This window comes from Diaporthe citri (genome assembly GCF_014595645.1).
Source record: "Diaporthe citri strain NFHF-8-4 chromosome Unknown scaffold_11, whole genome shotgun sequence".
In the NCBI taxonomy this organism is placed as follows: domain Eukaryota; kingdom Fungi; phylum Ascomycota; class Sordariomycetes; order Diaporthales; family Diaporthaceae; genus Diaporthe; species Diaporthe citri.
In genome coordinates, this window is record NW_025064856.1 from 1,852,755 (window position 1) to 1,869,026 (window position 16,272).

General features: G+C 54.4%; 6 protein-coding genes and 1 non-coding gene across 7 annotated transcripts; 5 read left to right on the forward strand and 2 right to left on the reverse strand.

Annotated features, from left to right (window-relative positions):
* The first annotated feature begins 304 nt into the window (after positions 1-304).
* On the forward strand, positions 305-397 carry INS49_004323. Its single transcript has one exon. It is a non-coding gene; the product is annotated as a tRNA-Leu (tRNA).
* A 910-nt stretch (positions 398-1,307) lies between these two features.
* On the reverse strand, positions 1,308-4,236 carry INS49_004324 (uncharacterized protein; the record flags this gene model as incomplete). Its single annotated transcript, XM_043165113.1, has 3 exons — positions 1,308-3,105; positions 3,210-3,897; positions 3,957-4,236. The coding sequence occupies 3 exons, from the start codon at positions 4,234-4,236 to the stop codon at positions 1,308-1,310; spliced, it is 2,766 nt and encodes a 921-aa protein (XP_043018763.1).
* Positions 4,237-4,644: 408 nt separating this feature from the next.
* Positions 4,645-4,971, forward strand: INS49_004325 (uncharacterized protein; the record flags this gene model as incomplete). The annotated part of the gene is made up of 1 exon (XM_043165114.1): positions 4,645-4,971. The coding sequence occupies one exon, from the start codon at positions 4,645-4,647 to the stop codon at positions 4,969-4,971; it is 327 nt and encodes a 108-aa protein (XP_043018764.1).
* Positions 4,972-5,001: 30 nt separating this feature from the next.
* On the forward strand, positions 5,002-6,533 carry INS49_004326 (uncharacterized protein; the record flags this gene model as incomplete). The annotated part of the gene is made up of 3 exons (XM_043165115.1): positions 5,002-5,067; positions 5,129-5,694; positions 5,753-6,533. 3 exons carry the CDS (start codon positions 5,002-5,004, stop codon positions 6,531-6,533), a joined length of 1,413 nt encoding a protein of 470 aa, XP_043018765.1.
* Positions 6,534-7,504: 971 nt separating this feature from the next.
* On the forward strand, positions 7,505-8,174 carry INS49_004327 (uncharacterized protein; the record flags this gene model as incomplete). The annotated part of the gene is made up of 3 exons (XM_043165116.1): positions 7,505-7,774; positions 7,836-8,000; positions 8,118-8,174. 3 exons carry the CDS (start codon positions 7,505-7,507, stop codon positions 8,172-8,174), a joined length of 492 nt encoding a protein of 163 aa, XP_043018766.1.
* A 2,124-nt stretch (positions 8,175-10,298) lies between these two features.
* Positions 10,299-14,931, forward strand: INS49_004328 (uncharacterized protein; the record flags this gene model as incomplete). Its single annotated transcript, XM_043165117.1, has 3 exons — positions 10,299-10,919; positions 10,982-12,031; positions 13,615-14,931. The coding sequence occupies 3 exons, from the start codon at positions 10,299-10,301 to the stop codon at positions 14,929-14,931; spliced, it is 2,988 nt and encodes a 995-aa protein (XP_043018767.1).
* Positions 14,932-15,058: 127 nt separating this feature from the next.
* INS49_004329 (uncharacterized protein) lies at positions 15,059-16,035 on the reverse strand (the record flags this gene model as incomplete). Its single annotated transcript, XM_043165118.1, has 2 exons — positions 15,059-15,543; positions 15,606-16,035. 2 exons carry the CDS (start codon positions 16,033-16,035, stop codon positions 15,059-15,061), a joined length of 915 nt encoding a protein of 304 aa, XP_043018768.1.
* Between the last annotated feature and the right edge of the window lie 237 nt (positions 16,036-16,272).

Genomic DNA, 16,272 nt, shown 5'->3' on the forward strand with positions numbered 1-16,272 from the left:
TGCCGTGTATCAAGTATGATATAACTACTGCAGCTAAGTAGATTGAACCCTGCACTCTGTCAGCATTCCAATGTAATCCATATTTATATACTATACATCTAAGGATGACTAGCACCTATATGAAATTTATCCATTGTTTTCTCTAGAGACAACTGAGACGTAACAAGCGGACCAACTTGGGCTCATCCCGCTGACACTGACCCCACCCGGCCCACACTGGGCCAAGCCGAGGCTACTTTTGTGTTGCAGGTCCACCTCGCAGGATTTGAGGTCATGATTGAACATAAAATGATACTTACATCAAGGCAACTTGGCCGAGTGGTCTAAGGCGCTACGTTCAGGTGGTATCATCTTCGTAGTCTCGAAAGAGGCGTGCGTTCGAGTCGCACAGTTGTCAAATTCTTTTTTTGGGTTTCCTTGGACCACAATTTTTTTTTTTAACAGAACTTGACATGACCCACAACCTGCACACAACTATGCCATGATGGAAGATTGTAAATAAAGCTGAAGTTCCTGATGTGTTAGCCTAAAATTTGGTCAAAGCAGGTAGGCTGTCACTAGCTGCTCCTAAGAGGGCCCTCTGAACTCACCTGCAAGACTGACTGCTTTGTCACGACTCGATGCATGTCCAGGCCTCGGAAAGTTTTCACACAATGGCACATCAGCCTGCTAAAAACTTCCATCAGAGGCTCCCCGCACCTCGGCAATCCCAGCTGAAGCGATTGCAGGGGCAAGTAAAGGTGCACCTGCTTGCTTGTACTATTGGCAGATAGGACAATGTGTGATACCAGGCTCTTCAAAGCACTGAAAATTCCACCTTCCTAATCAAGGACTGCAACTTCAAATCTTTGTGGACGTAAGCTGTTTATAGACGTTGCTACGAAGACAAAGATCTCCAAAAAAAGTAGTGAGAGATCGTCAGCATGCAATATTAAAAGACAAATAAAGAAGTTTCATATGTACTGTTCTAACAAATGCTCTTGGCTGAGCCTCATACGTAGAGATACGGAACCAATAATTTATTGCCTTAGTAAGCTTATTGGAATGCTGTTTGAAATGAAAGCCGCTAAATAGTTCTGAGTCTCTGCAGTCACGGGAACCTAGTGGAACCTTTCAGATTCATAGGTTTTCGATTCCTCCTGGGCCATGGTTCCGAAGCGGATCATCTCCGGTGTTTGCTGCTGCTTTTTCTCCTCTTCAAATCTTTGGTCGTCACCTGGTAAAGCGTGCGGGCGACCGCCGTTGCTTGGCGAACCCCCGTCGGGTCGTCTATGATGTCCTGCCGGAGGCTGGACCGGGAGATAACTTCATTCAGGAATCTCCTTAATCTTGGACCACATGAACTTCTCGAGTTTATCAGCACTCTTGGTGTACGGTGTACTCTCGCTGTTGTATTGGCGACAGTTCTTGAAAATCAGGGTAGCATCCTTAGTGAAGTCCTCCAGAGTAGTGTACTGGTCCATTTCGAGCTTTTGCTCCATCGTGGAGAGGTCCATGGGCTCCTTGATGACGTCGTAGTAGTAGGAACCTTCATCCTTGTTGACTGGCACGAGGAACGGCCAGGCGCTCTGGTGATTCTGCATGTCGTTGAGAAGGTGCAGAAGCTGGTTGTATTTGGGGCCGTGGCGCGGCTGGCGGGCCAGCTCATCCAACTTCCGCGGCCATCCGCCATCAAAGCTGCTACTCGCGCGAGCATGAATTCGCTCCAGCATGTTGTCCACGGCTTCAAGGACTTCTGTCTTCATCGCCATGACTTCCTCGTCATCATGTGCTTCAATGAAGTTCACTGTTGACCAAACCTCATGCCTGATCATCGTCACTATGTGGGTGGACTGATCCTGCCTCTGCTGAGGATCCGAAGGCGGGCTGGCTATGAATTCCTCGCATATGGGGAGTAAGCTGGTCCTAAAGTGGCTGTCGGCGGCACTTATCTCGCCGATTGCTCGACCACGATCGAAATTGTCGGCATGAGCCTCCAGGGCTTGCTGCTCTTGCTGTTGTGACTGCGAGTCTTCGAGCTGGATGGAGGCACTGTCATGTGCTGAATTGACCGGGGAGATTTGTATAGCAGTTTGAGACAGTTGGTCCTCATTGTCATCAGACGCCATCAACTGAAGCTGCTGATGTGTGACGTTTGCATCCTGGTATTGATTCCCTTGCTGGCCCGAGTAGCCTAGATTGTTTGGATCCCTTGGTGCTTGCTCCTGAACAGCTTGCAGAGTTGTTCGGAGATCGTAAACGGGCCAGGTGTCGGAGTGGCTCGGGTCCATTCGCAAGTGTTCCTCAACAACTTGCGTCTTCTGGTCAAGCGAAAGTCGTGCTCGCAGTACATTTATGCGCGCACCCATCAGTGTGGATCCATGCATAGATGCAATGACTAAAAGAACATCCTCAGGGTCCTCGAGTTGGACCAATGCAAAGTCGTCTATTAATGTGACTTCCCTTATCCCGTTGAAGCCTCCGAGGCGGAAGTGATTCTCAATGTCGTCCTCACTAACCGCACGAGGCAGGCCGGTCACATAGACGCAGGGCTGGGAAGGAGTTGAGTCTTCCATAGTTTGAGGCTTTTCATCAGTCATCCGAGTATTATCGTCTTGGGACGAGACAGCCTCCGAATTTGCCTCAACAGCTCCGTGGCTGTGCTCTTCGTCATCATCGACAAGCCTTGGCGCAGAAAAGATAGCGAGCTGTTCCTGATGTGTGGCCACATGCCGTTTGAAATGAGTTAGAGAAACCAGGATGTCAGCCTGTTGAATACTGGATGAAGCTCGGCCTTCTGTTTGATGCCTGCGATGTGACAAAATAGATGCCCAGTCGTCACAGAACGGGCAGTCTTGTGCCTTCAATTGAGACGGAACTAGCTTCCCATGCTCAATGACAGATAGAATCTCATCGTTGGAGTAAGGCCCATGTTTATCGAAGAGATGTTGCTGTAGGACTTTCTTGTCCGTGTACTGGGACCCGCAGAGTTTGCACATGTACAGCGAATGGTGATGTTCCAACTCATGGCTGAACCAGGAGTCGCGATCACCAAACATGTTGGTCTCACATTCTTCTCGGCCTGTCGTGCAAACGTATGCTTTGAGATCGCGGTAGGCATGAATTCTGTGTGCAATTAGAGAACATTGCGAGAAACCTGGACAACGGGAAATGGCGAGGAGTAAAAAGCCAAGGCTCCGACAGAGGCAATCCCATGAAGTTCTACGTACTTCCATGACTTCTCCTTGTGGAAAGACTGCAAGGTGAAGCAGATCGGACATTCAAAGTGCTTCCCGTCTGGACCCAAGTCTGCTAGACTGGGCAGTCTTAGACTGGTATCGTTGTCGAATGCTGTTGATGCTGATATCAATGAAACGGAATCATCCTCTTCCTCGAGAGACGAGTCAAGAAACTCCGATGCGGAAAGATTCCCTGGGACAACGAAAGTCGTGGCTTTGCTCGATTGTACTGTTGTTGCTGCGTCCGCTGTAGGCATGATATTTTCGACCTCAAGCTTTGCCTTGTGATCTCGAACGTAATTGATAAATTGCCTTCGTTTCGCATTTGCACCGCCCAGCCTAGATGCTAACCAACGTGAGTCCCTGGAAGCTAATTTTGGATACCTTTCTTCGACATAATTGATGTCAAATTGTGGCGTGAATGAAGACCCAGACTGCTGAAGCGCTCGTTCAAACCGGTCTCGGGGTGTCGCTTTTCTCACCAGAATTCCGATCCGAAACAGAGCCTTGAGGCACTCAGACGCCATGCTCAAGATTGAGATGGCCTCTGTTCTGCTGGATGTGTACTCTGTGTCTGGTACAAGGTCATCCGCCAGTAGGTCGATGCCTGCAGGGTTCTCTTGTGCATCTTCAGTCTTGGACCCAAGGTCCACGCGTGCATCAGAGCAAAGCGCCAGTACTGGAAACCAGTCAGCCAAGTGACAGTAGAAGCAAGCAAAAGGGAAGAATATTATGTACGGTCTTGTATGGCCTCTTGCATATCGTCGAGTTGTTCACAGATTTGGCCTTGCACCTCGGGGCTATCTGCCAGCCTCGATTCCAGAGAAATCCGTTTGTGTGCTTGATGAAGAGCTCCGAGGTTACCAGTCCATAGCTTGAACATGTCTAGGACGTCTTCCACTTCCTGCGGTCCCATGGGTGCTTCCGTGGTCCTTGTCTTGTCAAGCAGATCGAGCAAGCTCTGTCTAACGTCCCAGCTTCGGTCCGCCATACTCTTGCGGTCACTGGGCTGTGGCATGATGGTGATTTTCTAGTGACAATCCGAGTTGCCGGACTATTCGATGTATTATGGAAGCGTATCAAAGCATATTGTTAGACGACGACAATGGTCTGATCCCATAAGATGAGGCTCAAATGTCTCGTACCTGTGTAGATCCAGGTGATGATACCGGGCGGGGTCGCTGACACCCTGACCTAGAAAAGCCACAGCATGCAAGTAAAAATATGCAGCTTCCAGGGAATACTATTTATCGATTGGAGCACAATATCGCGCGCGCGTGCGGGGCATTGTGCGATGTTGACCGCGCACGCCACACATCTTCGAGTGCACACGATTCCATGCTCTGCGCCCCCCCTTTGCCATCATCCTCTAGGGGTTTCTTCTAGGTTTGCCAAGGTAACCACCGCCTTCACTAGGGAAATCCATATGTCGGGTCTGGAGGTCGCCGGTTTGGTTCTGGGAGCCTTTCCCATTGCAATAGAGCTCCTCGGCAGATACAAAGAAGTGGCCAGACGGCTTGGATTCTGGTACAAGATCGCAGCCGAGCACAAGAAGTGCGACTCACAGCTCAAATTTCACCGACTTGTGTACGTGGGCAACTTGAAGAAACTGCTTCTACCGCTGGCAGGCCTCGATGACACGCGCATCGACGAGTTGTTGGACAATCCGGGAGGCAAGAGTTGGACCGAGACCAGGACCGCAGAAAACCTTGAGAAACGCCTTGGCGACTCGCATGAGATCTATCTGCAATGAATTTCCGAGTTTCAGGAAGGGTTGGAAGCGATGAACCGCGAGTTAGCTTTTGACGTAGCTTCGAAACAACCGTTAGGAGGGTCTACGCCCGCGGCGGTAAACTTAACCGTGACACACTCTCCATCATTTATTACGGACGGCTGACAAGCGCTCACAGAAAACGGGTCAGCCCAAGTCTAAGGCAGAGACACTCAGAGATCAGGGCAAATGGCAGCTGTATCGAATAAGATTCAGTCAGGCGGAGAAGGACCGGGAGGAGATTTTCGCCAAGCTTGAGAATTGCAACAAAAGACTCAAGAAACTACTGCAGATCAGCGAAGACAATGTTGATCTGGCCCAACAAAGAGCAGCAGCTAGAAATCACGAAAGCAACGCATTGTGTCGGTTCTGGCGGCAGGCCAGTAGAGCGTTCACAGCTCTTTCTATGGTGTTGAACTGCAACTGTCGACCACAACACTCCACGAGACTGCTTTTGGAACACCGGACGAACACACCGACTGACTTCCGCCTTTTATACTCCAAGAGCCCCCAGAAACCTCAAGAGGTACGGAGGATCAGGGTCACTGAGAAGAGTACAGATCTCGACACCTCAGCTTCGATTCAGATCAGCCCCCGAAACGCTGGTGCCGGAAACATGCCTGCACACAACCCAAGTCATCGAAAGTCTACTCCGAAAGGCTCAGCCTTGAAGAAGAATACATCATATTCTGCTGGAAATACCAGGTATGAGTCCCTTATCCAGATGCGCGTCGTGTTTGGCTCTATGTTGATTGTCATACAGGACGCAGGCGTCGGTCACCATCACACAAGTTGAACAGTGTCCGTCTCCCGTAGTTGGCTCCTCGTCTTTAGCCCAGCCCATTACCGACCTGTGTCGGTCACTCGAATGCTCTAATGGCCAATTATGTGGCTTCATCGCCGAAGAAGACTATCGATATTACGTCTACCAAGAGCCTTCAGTACCGAATCGATCAAACTCACCCAGAACCATCACTCTCGACGGACTTCTGCAACAAGACGTACTACCTTGCCCAACGAGACGACAAAGAGTTGCATTAGCCTTCATCCTATCATCATCCTTCTTGCAGCTTCTGGAATCGCCGTGGCTGTCGACCACTTGGCGGAAATCAGATGTTGTGTTTTTCGAGGACGCTGCCCACCCCGGAGTTTTCAAACTCGACGAGCCCCACCTCGACAACTGCCTCCAAAGAAGATCAGAACCCACTCCTTCAACGGAAAACAGCCGCAGGATGCAACTGTCCGCTTCGCTGGAAGTGCTTGGCATCGTTCTTTTGGAGCTGTGCTTCGGGAAACTCCTGGGAGAGCAGCCCTGCCGCCTCAGATATTCCGACACGGGGGATAGCACCATCGAGAGGGCGCTCGATGTACAAGCTGCACGGGAGTGGCACGGAGAAATAGAGGAGGAGGCTGGATTCGACTATTCCGTTGCTGTGGGCTGGTGTTTGGGGGGGATGCTCAGCACACCACCGGACCGGTGGAGAGAGGCCATGCTTGGAAAAGTCGTTCATCCCTTGGAGTCATGCCACAAGTATCTACAATAGCAGATGTCCTCTGTCGGTGCTTGGAATAATCTGATACCACTTCCCCATGCTGCACAACTCATTGATAAAGCTTCATAACGAATTTTCTTGTTCGGGGCAAGGTCTCGCCTTCTGTTCCGCGTCGGCCCGACCGACCTAAGTAATTAAGTCATTGTTCCACAGCGGCCACGCAGGGAACAAATGGCAAGAGCCACACCTTTGGTGTTCTCATATATTGGCTGTCAATCTATGACCACGAGGAAGTGCAACAATGCCCGAATTCCAGCGCCCGAATAACGCTACATGAACACATGAGCACATGCTCGTTCTGTACCCAAGGAAGCCACAGAACCGCGACGGGCTGCAGCAGAGGCATGCCATCTCTCCGTGACAGGCCAGCCACGAACTGGTATCGGCTGCCTGCAGTTGCACGCACGCGCGTGCATGCATATAGGGCCAAAGGACCTGTTGCACTGATGTCCCGGGGGGAGGGGGGGAGGGCAACGTCGCATCGAAAGTGTTTGTGGAGCGAGGAAGGGCCATTCCAAGGTGAACAAAAACCCCATAATTACATTTTCGGCAGCCTGCGCCCGCGGGCCGGCTTGGCCTCGCACAAAGGCCCTCAACTGCGAGCATGCTGGTTATGATAACGGCAGATCGACACGAAACCTCGCCGACCTTGCAGCTGCAGGAAGGCTAGCGCAGGCGAAGGCAGGTGAGACAGACAACTCGCTGGCCTTTCTTTTTTTTCGGCTTCGGCTTCGGCCTCGGCGATCACGCATGTCTTGGGCAGAGATTAACCGCGCAGGAGGGGACTGTGCCGCTGCGCTACTCCACCCCCGGCCCTGGATTTTACTGTGCATGCATCATGACAGGCGCCGACTCCTCTCAGCCACCAAGAGCCCTGCGCGTTGTTGCAATCTTTGGTTAATAAAAGCTCGAGCTATCTATATAAAAACAATGATAAGTGCCTCGCTGGAAGCAACAGAATCATGGACTCGTCAACGGGAGCAAAGATTGAGCTGCGCCAGCGTGAGCGCTCCGACATCCCGAGACTCCTCGACATCATAACGGCCGTACACACAGAGACCGGCTACCCGGTAGGCGGCCCATCCTGTTTCGAAGCCTTCCTAGACCCTCCCCCCGACCAGCTGCTCCACGCCATCACGGCCGTGCTCATCACGCCCGCCGACCAACAAGACGCCGACGGTGAACACGCCATCGCCGGTCACGCGACGATCATGTCGCCAGGTGCAGCTGGCGTTCTGAACCCGGCGTCAAAGGCGCACCTGGAGCGCGGGGGCACGGTGGAAAACCACGCAGTTGCTGAGCCGCTTCTTCGTCGACCCGGCCGCGCAAGCAAGGGGTGTTGGGTCCGGGGTGCTCGAGGCGGCGACCGCATGGGCGAGGCGGGAGGGCAAGAGGCTCGTTCTCGTGGTGCTCGAGAAGGACGGGGGCGCCATCAGGCTGTATGACAGGGCGGGATGGGTAAGGGTTGGTGAGTATGTCTTTACTAGTCGATGGGGCACTGGATACAACGCTCTGGCTTACCTGGGGCCCGCGGTGAGTCAGGTTTCAGGTTGTTGACTGGCTGACCGAGTTGAGTTGAGCGACTGGCTGTGGTCTTGGGCGTATGTAGCCGTGGCAACTCTGCGAAAGTAAGTAAGCCTTGCCGACCCGTGAGACATGTCTCCTTTGTGCTTCTGCGTGAAAGGTGCCCGTCTGTAGTTTCTTTCATGCTTGTCTTCGTATTTTGGGGCGGGAACAGGTGAAAGTAAGTAGTCACGATGGGCACGTAGACAACAGTTGTCAGTTTCACCTGCTGTCAAAAAATGTAGTCGTCTTGTGGATCGGCACAGTCGATCGATTAGGCAGAGCAGGCCACATAAAAAGGAGCAAAAGCCCTTTTCGAAAAAGCAAAAGAAGATTCCGCAGGCCAGTCCAGTCGCAGCGAGTGTCTCGGAGACCTGCATCGTACGACGCGGCTTTGGCCGTGCTCCCCTTGCCCCCCCAAGTGCGACTTGAGACAGATCAGGTGATGGGGTCAAATGCGAGGTCCTTTCTGACTGAGGCAGGGCCCGCCCTCCTGTTGGCGGCTTCGGCCGAGCGGTAGCACGAAGCACACTGATGTAGAGTGGGAAGTGAGAACAAAGAAGCGAGACCCCCCAACTGCAGCTCGCTTATCACTGATGAGATCTCGCACGGATGCATCAAGCGAGTCGACGATGCTGAATCGGGCTAAGCGAGTTGCTTTTTGGGCTGAGGGGAAAGAAAAAAGAAAGAAAAAAGCAACATGCAGCGCAGCAAAAAAGAGTAGAGGAAACTGTCGTGGGACTTGCCAGATCTGCAGCGCGGCTTCGGGCGCATCCTTCAATGGAGCTGTCACAGCAGGATACCGTGCCTGCCACCCTGCCACCCTGCGGCCAGCAAAGTCCCCTACTCCCGGCCTCTTGTGCCACCCGCCAGGCAGTCTGGCAGTCCAGGCATATCTGTTGGTGGGTGGGATGGACTGGCGCGAACTGGGCGGGTGGGTGAAGAAGAAGCATGGGGGCGGCTGCAGGTTCGCGTCCTAATCGACAGGGGTAAAAGTGTGAAGGGGTTCGCTTGATCGCCCCCGTGCAGCGTTGGATGACGACGAGTTGCTCTGCCCCAGTCCGGCCAGTCTGTGTATTGCTTCACACACCACTAACAAGAAAACAAAGTGAGTCAGTGGCGTAACACCCCAAGCCACTCCTGCCCCTCCCCCTCCTCCTCTAGACGTTCTCTTGTTTCTCTCGATTTTTTTTGGACTGAGCACAGCCAGCGTAACACGGTGCCAAAACGGTGTCTCGGGCACTCGATTCGACCTGCAAACCGAGGCTATCACACTGTGCAACGTCTTTTATATCGAGTCGTTTTCGAAGCCAATGAGGTCCCCGCAGGCTTAGTGTCATGTTGATTATCCCCGCGGCTTCACACCTTCACCTGGCTTACCTGGCTTGACCGGCTTGCCAGTGAATATCTAGACCTGCCACCTGCCCGTCAGTCACATCTGTGTCTCGGCTGGCGGCCAGGCAGCTCAACGGCGATCTCGCGCCCGTAAGAAAAAAGAGTGCTGCTCCCTAGACAGAGCAAATAGTCTGAAAAGAGCCGCTGCCAACCATTGATCAGAAGGGATCATCATGCTGTCTCTTGCTTGTGCGCGGGGGCCGAACCGTGCGTACCACCGACCCTGATCCGGATTATTCTTGCCCTGGACACGGGGTCAAGGTACCTCGGCTGTGAAGCACAATTGACGGAGCACGGAGCAGACCGTCTGAGCTTGATTACGTTCGTGGATCAACATTCACCGGGAGACCCGCAGGCACGCTTTTTGCTTGGCTGTAACTTACTTCACTCTGCCAGCCCAGTCCGTCTCGGGTACAGTGCCCCGTTTGGGACCTTGAGAGAGAGATGCCAAAGGGGAATGCGTCCGAGTGTGGAATGTATGAGAAGTATGAGACAGAGATCCGCACAGCGGGCAGTACAAAAGCATCTCGATCAAGCTTCGTGGCGGCTAGCGTTGCCAGTAGCCCCTTCCCTGCCCTGCCGGTGACTCTCTCCCTTCGGTCCCCCTGGCAAACAAAGGCATAGAAACATTATCCCAGCCCCTCGTCAAATCCAGACGTCACTTCATGACCTTGGGGCGATCAACCAAACAACCAAGGGTCCACACCACCAGGGACCACCACCTAGGAACCGCCAGTGTCTTCGGGCCTCACACCAGAAACGTTCCAGCAAACGAGTGCAAATATCAACCAAACAAACATGAACGAACCTCGCCGCCCTCCACGCACCGCCCAGGTCGACACGCCGTATCACACAGACTCGGAAAGCACGAGCGGCACCCTGACGGCCCCCGAGCCCCCAAAGGAGGATGAGTCCCGCCACGGCCTCTCCAAGGTCCGCCACATAATACTGGTCGGCAGCATGTTCCTGACGCTCTTCCTCCCCGCGCTGGACCAGACCATCGTGTCGACGGCCCTGCCCAAAATCATGAACAGCCTCGGCGGGTCCTCGTCCAACTCGGGCTACACGTGGGTCGGGTCCGGGTACGCGCTGACGCAGGCGGTGGTGATGCCGCTCTTCGGGCAGGCGTCCGAGGTCTTCGGGCGCAAGTGGGCCTTCGTGGCGGCCATATCCATCTTCATGGCGGGCAGCTGCCTGTGCGGGGCGTCGCAGAACGTCTCCATGCTGGTCGCGTCCAGGATGGTGCAGGGCATGGGCGCGGGCGGCATCACGGCGCTGGTCATCATCCTCATCGGGGACCTGGTCGGCGTGAGGAAGAGGGGGAAGTACCAGGGGTTCATCGGGGCGACCTGGGCCGTTGCGTCGGCCCTTGGGCCGGTGCTGTCTGGTGTGCTTGCTGATCATATCAGCTGGAGATGGGTGAGTGCTCTCAGCAGTGTGAGTGAATACGGCCGGAGGGGGATGCTGATCTTGGTGTGCAGTGTTTTCTCATCAACCTTCCCATATGTCTAGTCTGTCTTATCATCACCCTTCTGTTCCTCAACATGTCACGACCATCAAAGAGCTTCCTGGAGGCCATTAAAACCCTCGATGTAGTCGGCATTCTCGCAATCGGTGCGGCGACGGTCCTCACCCTACTCGCGTTCGAATGGACCTCGCTCGGGACCTCATGGGGCTCACCACAGGTTTTGATCTCATTGATTACGGCAGCCCTGTCTTTGGGATTTTTCATATATGCTGAGACCAAGGCCACAAAGCCAGTCATCCCATTGCGCTTCTTCACGCATCCCACTAGGATCGGAGCATACCTCGCGGCCTTCTTCCACGCTGTTGGATACATGGGCCTGAATTACTACCTTCCGATTTACTTCCAGGCAGTCCGGGGCCAGAGCGCATCCGAGAGCGGCATCAGCATGCTGCCTCTTGTTTTAATGTTTGGCATCGCGAGCACCGGGGCAGGGTACCTCATCACGGCGACCAAGAGATACCAAACACTAATCTGTGGTTCTTTCCTCATGGCCACCATGGGCTGCGGCATGCTCGTCCACCTCAACAAGACGACATCAACAGCCGTCACCGTGGTCTTGTTGCTCATAGCTGGAATCGGCGTCGCCCCGAACTTCAACTCTCTTCTCATTCCCATTCACGCCTCATTCGACGAAACGTCCGACAACTCGGACATCGCCATGTCAGCATCAGCATACTCATTCATCCGGACAATCGGACTCAGCATGGGCATCAGCATTAGCGGTCTGGTCTGCTTTGACGAGCTGCAGAAGCTCAACACGGGGTCCACGTCAGAGCTGAGCATCTCGGAGCTCATCGACAACGTGGAGAAAATGGTCGGAGAGGAGAGGGCGCGGACGATAAGTGTCTTCGAGACTGCCATGACACACGTGTTCATCGAGGTGGCGGCTGTCATGGGCGCGGGGATGGTGGCCAGCTTCTTGATCCGGAAGCACCAGCTTGGGGAGAAGGTCCGGTCCGATCACAAGATCCAGATGGTGCCCGTGAAGAGGGCGGGTGGTCCAGTTTTATCTGAACAGAGTTCGCAGGCACCGCTCAGGCCAAATGTTGATCAGAGGTGTTGATCACCGGTGTGGGCGTGGCCGTCTCTTGTTTGTTTAGCCGCTACCAAGACAGGAATGGATCGAGTACTCAGGCTAATGTGAGGAGCCAAGCTGGATCACTACGGTCAGCTGTGACCCTGATCTGAGGGGCGGGGACAAAATACATGAGTAGAGCATGTATAATATTTATTATACGGGGGTGCGGGCGTACGGAGAAAGGTGTAGGCTGGCCCTCTCCAGCTCTTGGAATCGAGTCTGTTCTGTCAAGCAATTTGTGTCACACATGTGCAGTGATGTGCGCCCTTCCCCGAGACCGAAGTCGGTTCCGGTTTCGTTGTGACGATTAAATCACTCCTGTTCAATTGGTGCAAATTGGAATCCTGCGGCCATCATCGACACTTGGTCTACTTATCTAATCCTCGCCACCCAGGCTAAACCTTTAAGCACCACACGTCGGATTGGTACGGATTCTGTCATTGAATCTTTCTCATTGTGACAAAATGTGCCGTTCAAACCGTCCCATACAAGCTTGAGTCGTTGTTTGTTGCGCTCAAAACGTAAGCTCCGCCTGAGCGTCTCTTCTAAGCGAGAGTCGTACTTGGCTTCGCCTGAAACGTAAGTTCCGCCCAAATGGCCCATGGGAGCCTCGAGTCACTCTCCGCTAAGCCCGTCTAAACTGCAAAAATGCATGTGATGGTCACAATTAGTCAACCGCGTATGTGGTGCATTTTTCGTCACAAACTAGAGCGTCATCGCAACTCCAATTTGGTGAGGGCGAGTGTTCTCCGGTCCGTCCAACCCCAACCGTGTCTTGGCCGGTGCTGCTGTGGGTGCGGGGACTGTACTCCGACTCCCACAGGGCGCTGCTGACTGATCTCCCTGCGTGTGGTTCTACTGTACTTGGTCTGCCTGATGCGGACCCATTATTAATTCTATAGACATAGGGGAGTGCTTTCGCACCTACGAGACTTTCTGCTCGCCTTGAATACTCTGTTGCAGCAGAAGATTCAGCATCCGAAACCACAAAGCCATCTGCAAATCCCGAGCGAGGGAGCATCCATCTCAACAATAGAGACCATGGGGACGACAATCACTCAGGTGGACGCGATCCCCTTGACTGAACTCCCAAGGCCGGCCTCCATTTCGAGACCACGTTCTGTTGTTCCGGCACTCCCTATCAGCCAGATACCCACCAGCCGTCAACCATCTCCCCGAGTCTTTGAGGCCGAGCCGACGACCACACTGAACAAGTCAAGGAGGGCCTTGATCACCACCCTCGTCATCTTGGCCAGTCTCACACAGGTAAAGTCCATATTCAAATTGCAGAGGAGCGTCGCGGCTAACAACTGCAAGTATGCCTCGAATTTCGTAACCCTGGCAGGCGGGCTGGCGTTCAGCAAGAAGCTGGGCCGTGACGTTGGCCCAGGGGAGGCGAACTGGATGCCTGCTGCATACTCGTGAGGACACCTACCCTGTTGTCACCACTTTTGTTTTTTTTGTTTCCCATAACCCTTCCTGACAGAAACCATCCTAGCCTCACCCAGAGCACCTTCGTCCTAGTCAGCGGCCGCCTGGGCGCCGTCTACGGCCACAAGTACATCCTCCTCGTAGGCGGCGCCATCATCTCCGTCTTCTCCCTCGTAACCGCCTTCACCACGACCTACAACACCTTCGTCGCCGTGCGGGCCCTGACCGGCATCGGCGGCGGGCTCATCATGCCCAACGCCGTCGCCATGATCACCATCGTCGTCCCGCCGGGCCGCGCGCGGAACCTCACCATGGGCTTCTTCGCCGCCGCCGCGCCCATCGGAGGCTGGGTCGGGGGCCTCATCGCGGGGTTGTTCATGACGACGGCGCGGTGGCAGATGATGTTCGTCTTCCTCGCCGGATTCACCGCCGTGCTCTTCGGGCTGCTCTTCTTGGAGCTGCCCCGGGAGGTGCCCGTCGACAAGGGCGGCAAGATCGACTACACGGGGGCGGGGCTGGGGCTCACCAGCCTGCTGCTCTTCAACTTTGTGTGGAACCAGGCCCCCTCCGCCGGCTGGTCGACGCCGTACGAGATCGCGCTGCTGGTCGTCTCAGTCGCTTTGTTCGCTGGGTTCCTTGCCTGGGAGAAGTACGTCGCCCGGGAGCCGATCATGCCGGTCAGCATCTTCAAGGCGCCGACCTTCACCGCCATGCTGTTCGTCGTGCTGCTCAGCTACATGTCCTTTGGCATCTCTCTGTGGTACATGATCGCCTGGGAGCAGATCCTCCGCGGCCTGAACGTGATCCAGCTGACTGTGATCTGGACGCCGTTTGTCCCTGGGTCCGTCATTGCTGTCTTCATCGCTGCGTGGCTCATACCCAGGCTCGCGGCCCAGTACATCATCGCGCTGGGTGTGGTGTTTGTGTTGGTCTCTAATTTGCTGCTGGCGACAATGCCTGTTCATCAGACGTACTGGGCCCAGACATTCCCCGCCATTGTCGTAGGGAGTATGTGCCCCGACCTGGTGTACGTCGCCGCACAAGTCATAGCCAGCAACAGCGTCAGTCGCAAGCAGCAGGGAATCGCGGGGAGTCTGATTGGGACTTTGAATTTGTATGGAAACAGCCTGGGGCTGGGGTTCGCGGGCACGATCGAGACTCAGCTCCTGAAACAGACGCACGACGAGGCACATGGGTATCGAGCAGTGCTGTATTTCGGGGTCGCCTTGGCCGTGGCCGGCCTGATTCTGAACTTCCTTTTCGTGCGAGTGCCCAAGGATGAGCGGGAGGGATGGGGCCCTGCCGACCAGGACGCCGAGGACATCCCTGTGGTGGGAGCTACGTTGAGGAGGGGTGGTGCTGCGACTGGCGTTGAGAATAGCGCCGCGGCATGAGGATCGTCTTAGGAAATGACACCAAGTGCAGTAAAGGCTTTCATGTAGGTCTCGCGATGGCTAGCAGAGGTCAATCATTGTGCGGTATCCTACGTTCCTTCCGGTTGTCTCCATCACGACCCACGATCTAGTCATGGGCTTTCTTTGCCTTCACGACTACCTCAGCCTTCCTGACCACGCGGCACTGGTCGTAATTCTGACCATCGCTGTTTCCATATTTGAGCAACATCGGAGTCTTGACCAGATCGACAGTCGTGCCCTTTCCGTGTCCCTCGTCCTCGTCCCAGAGATCGACGTCATCCATTCGGTCCGTCTTGATCTTGAAGCCGTGCAGTTTCCCGATGCGAGGGTCCCTCGTCGTGCAAACCCAGTATGCCCTGCTGCAGGCCATGGCTGTGGCAAGATGGAAGGCTTTGTCGGCAATGCCGTCCAGCCCACTTTCCAGTTCATTCTGTCGTTTTATAACAGAGTGGTCGAGAAGGAGCGATGCCATCTCTTCAACGAATTGCTCTCGCCGCTCGCCGCCCTCGCCCCAGGAGATAGGCCCCTTGTAGTGGCTTGCAAGGAAGTGGGCGGTGAGAGTGCGCCAAGCGTAGAACTCTTCGACGGCACCTGTAAGAGTGCGAGTTAGGGAGTGACCTTGGAGTGACGCCGGTATCACGTGAGTAGCTTACCTGAAGTATGGTTTTTAATAGCGTGCTCTGGAATCGTCTCATTGAAGGCTGTGATCGGTGCACTCAGCAAGGGCCTGATGAGTTCATTCCAGATAGCGGCCGTGATGATCGCCTCTTTAGCTCCTGGCTGTTTTGACTTCAGGTATGCCGTGGAGTCACTGCCGGTCAGGCTTTCGAAAAACACCTTCTGATCATTCTTGCGGGCCATGGAATAGGGCGCGCCCTTGAAATATTCGTGGACGAAGGTGTTGATGGTGTAGAAGAGGGTAGTGAACAGGCTCGTGATGGACGCGTCGTCAGGGCCTTGGATCATGCCCGCTTTGGACTGGATTTCTGGCAGTCCTGGCTCGTCCTCCTCCCTTTTCGTCTTCTTGCCAGTTTCGTTGCCGTCGGGCTCACCGTCGACCCCCTTCCTCTTATTGCAGGTCATGGCTGCGGTGCTGCGGTGGGTTTTGAGACGGTCGCGTCTGGCTTTTCGAAGTGTCAGCAGAGATGGTTGGCGATGCCACTGGAAGATGGTCGTGAGGGGAGTGTCCCAAGGCAGGTTATCCCACGGGAGATTGTCCCACGGGAGGTTGTCCCAGGGGAGGTTGTTCAACTGGAAGGTTGGTCGAGTACTCCTGTGGTGTTGAAGTGGAGAGTCGAGTCGGGGTGGGGCCCATTACAT